The following is a 3,436-nucleotide window of genomic DNA, read 5'->3' on the forward strand; positions in this document are numbered from 1 at the left end:
TTTTTGTGGAACACAAGGAAGACTTGTAGCGCAAACTTTCAGCGAATATGAGCCATTATAATTAACATCACCATTCATAAGGTTTATTTTGCAAAATTATCTCACCCATGCCCCAGCTATATTGGAGGGACTAAAGAAAACAGCCCAACAAGACACACTTCATATAACTGTATAGCTCAGCCGAGACGTTCTAGGGATTTCCTGGTCTTGGGTTCCCAGTTGCTCTCCCTACCAGATTCCTAATGACTGGAGGGGGAATCCAGACCCTTTTCTCTGATACTTCTCATTCCCATGAAGAACTTAGTCAGCTAAGAGTTTGCAGATATCCTGGGTTAAGATAATAGTTTTCAAAATAGAATTTAGCTTTCATTCCTGCATCTTCTTTGCTTGAGCATTTCCATGAATTCTTCTGTAGAACACACTATGGATTCATCTAGTGAATGATTGGTGTGTGTGTGTGGGGGGGGGCTGGCATATTTTGGGAATGTTGAGACTGCTAGGCTGGAGATATAGCTCAGTTGGTATAATGCTTGCAAGAAGCCCTGGGTTCAGTCCCTAGCACCACATAAACTGGGCATGGTAGTGAATGCCTTACTACTAAAATTCAGGAGGTGGAAGAAGGAGGATCAGAAAACCAAGATCATTCATGGGTTTCTAACAAGTTCAAGGCCAGCCTGTGATACAGGAAATACCCTCTCAAGCATCCCACCCCCACTCATGTATACATACATAATGAGAGACTACTGTTTCTAGGACATTTGGGTGGTATACAGGAGTAAAGTGTTGCTAGTCTGACCACTGAGTGGTTTAATTCAACTTATAGGTTGATGTGGCAATATAGCATGTAGCATCCAGCTCTCAGATCCACTCATTTCTGCTCAAACACAGCATGGCTCGCACTCCAAAACTGAGGGTATGGAGGAAAAGGCAGTCAGTCAGTGTCTAAAAATGATGCATGCAAGAGACGCTCGGGGAAGATGTAGCTGGACTTCTCAGGTAAGAAAACCCATTGGTGTACTACTAGAACCCTGCACTAATTGCAGTCTAGAACACTAGACTTGCCTTAGGAGTGGGATGGAAGGGTTTCTGTATGATAGCAATAGAGATTAGTGTAAGCTCTATATAACTCTGGGGAAGGTTGTTTTGTTGTGGTTTGATTTTTGAGACAAGAATCTTGCTATAGAATACAGGCTGGCCTAGAACTTAACATGCTCCTGCCTCAGCCTACAAGTACTGGGATGTGTATTGTTTGTGTTAATATAAACAAGAGAAGTACTGGCTAGAGAGATAGCTCAACAGTGAAGAAAGCTTGCTATGATTGCAGAAGACTTGAGTTTGATTCCCAGCAACCATGTGAGATGGCTCACAATTGCCTGTAACTCAAAGTACGGGCCATCCAACACCCCTTTCTGGCCTCCTTGGGCAACTGCACTTATACACTCACAACCACACACAGATATACATGAACACACCTAAATACATTTGTAAAAATAAAATAAAACCTAGAGAATTTTCTAGTTTTCCCTTCTTGTGTCCATGCCTAGAATTCTTAATCCTTCTCCAAAAGACTCAGAGGCCTATAGCTGCTCTGACCAGGCCAGTGGCCAGCTTTCGCCCCATGTCTATCTTCCTCTTCAAAATCATTGCATTAAAAAGCAATTGACTCTGAGACCCAGTGTTTCCCAGGACCCAGGGCCAGATACTGTGTCTCTAGGGAAGTCCCTTTGGTACATGGAAACTTCTCTTTCCATAAGCCCTCTGATCCTGAGGACATAGTGTCCATTTGGTCATCTTATCAGAAATGCAGTGTCTGAAAATATGGACAGCTTCACTCCATCTATCGGGATAATCTCTGAAAACATACCTGGTCCATGCAGACTAACCAGGAAGTTTTAGGAAATCTGGTACCTCTCTGTCCATAGACACTTCCCTTTTCTGTCTGCTAAAACTAGAGACAATATTTACCCATGAACAAAATGCACACTGACACTGCTTAGCATGGCTTTGTTAGACAACTATTTCCTACAACACATACAATAGAGGAAATCCTTCACCACCCTCATATCCATAACATGGCTCCAATTTGGGCAACTCCTTCCCCAGAATTGAGTGTCTTCATATTTTTTGGCTTCTTCCATTTCTAAACCTGTTCTGCCCTCTGTAAGTAACATTATTCTGAATGTTTCTATAACCTCGAGGGGAGGTGCTTCATCATTTCAGGGGAATTTAATAATGGAGAGGGCATTAATTTGATTTTTCTGGACTTGGAGTCTTTAGTGACATTTGGTGGGTGCTGGCTAGAGATGGTAAATGCTCTGCAATACATGCAACAGAGCCATCCAACAAATTGACCAAAGTGCTTCTGTTGCTATCAGAGAAGAACCTCACAAATCACCCATCTCTTTGGACTAATGCTGATCTATTCAGGGCTTCATTTCATTTCTGTTGAAGAAGTATACTCAAGCGGGGATCTTCCATGATTTTATCTAAAATAGTCATTCAAATGGTGGACAACTCAAACAGATAGCAGAGAGCCTTTTTTTTTTGTGGTATTCTATTTCTATTGTGTATATTCATAGCCTCCATAGCACAGACCTGAGAAATTTCTGGGCCTGAAGCCCTTTGCCACTTTCTATCCCATGCCTAGATGCTTAAGGAGCAAAAGCAAGGAGCTGGAAGAGAGGAAAAGGAAAGAATGTGTGGTTTAGCTGTGGACTCCCAGGCTTCCATGTCTCCCAAAGGAACCTGGAAAGCAGTTCTGGAAGCTAAAAGCATTTAGTAAATCCAACTCTGGACTTAAATAGAAAGCAGATGGGATCCTTTCACGCCTTCTTGCTTATACATCAAGCCTCTAGTTTGAGAGCAGTGGTGCAAAATTGAGGCAACAACTGGCTACCAGCTGCACAGCCTTGTGTGACTAGAAACTTGGCATCGGAGGCAGAGGAAGGCTGCTGTGCAGAGATCCTAGGAGGCCACAGTGCAGCTGGAGAATGCAGAGTGCATCATGTGGCACAACTGTTCAGCGTAGGAAGCACCAGATCAGGGAATTGCAGGCAACGACTGGCACGAGGTAGAAAGGGAGACTGGCATATGCAATGGAGTGGTCCCAGAGGGGACGGTAAATCATCCCCCTTGTCTTGGGCAGGACAGAGTGCTCTCTTAGTGCATACCGTTGGGAGTCCTGAGGCTTGGATTCCAAGTCTGACTGTAAATTGACTGTGTGAACTTGGGAAAAATCACTTCCTCTCTGTGTCCTCTGTAACAGATGAGAATGAATCAGAGTTTGCAAACTGGAGGCTTTTGGGGTCTGGTTTGGCCAACAGATATATTTGGGTTGGCTAGGCCAGCATTTTGTTTCCACAGGCTATGCCAGCTCCTCAGTAATAAATACCATGGTCCCCTCTGGCCTTCTTTTTTTTTTTTTTTTTTTTTTTTT

At 43.4% G+C, this 3,436-nt stretch overlaps 1 protein-coding gene across 2 annotated transcripts in view; it reads left to right on the top strand.

Moving 5' to 3' along the window:
• The window catches only part of Vsig1 (V-set and immunoglobulin domain containing 1), a 33,731-nt gene that overhangs the window by 12,435 nt on the left and 17,860 nt on the right, over positions 1 to 3,436 (top strand). The window contains exon 3 of one of the 2 annotated variants that reach the window (XM_031368754.1): positions 889 to 996. The exons of the other annotated variant lie outside the window; for it this stretch is intronic. Within the exon in view, the coding sequence (XP_031224614.1) occupies positions 889 to 996 (108 nt within the window). The remainder of the gene's footprint in view (positions 1 to 888; positions 997 to 3,436) is intronic. 2 annotated transcript variants of the gene reach the window in all.

This window comes from Mastomys coucha, chromosome X (genome assembly GCF_008632895.1).
Source record: "Mastomys coucha isolate ucsf_1 chromosome X, UCSF_Mcou_1, whole genome shotgun sequence".
NCBI classification, from domain to species: domain Eukaryota; kingdom Metazoa; phylum Chordata; class Mammalia; order Rodentia; family Muridae; genus Mastomys; species Mastomys coucha.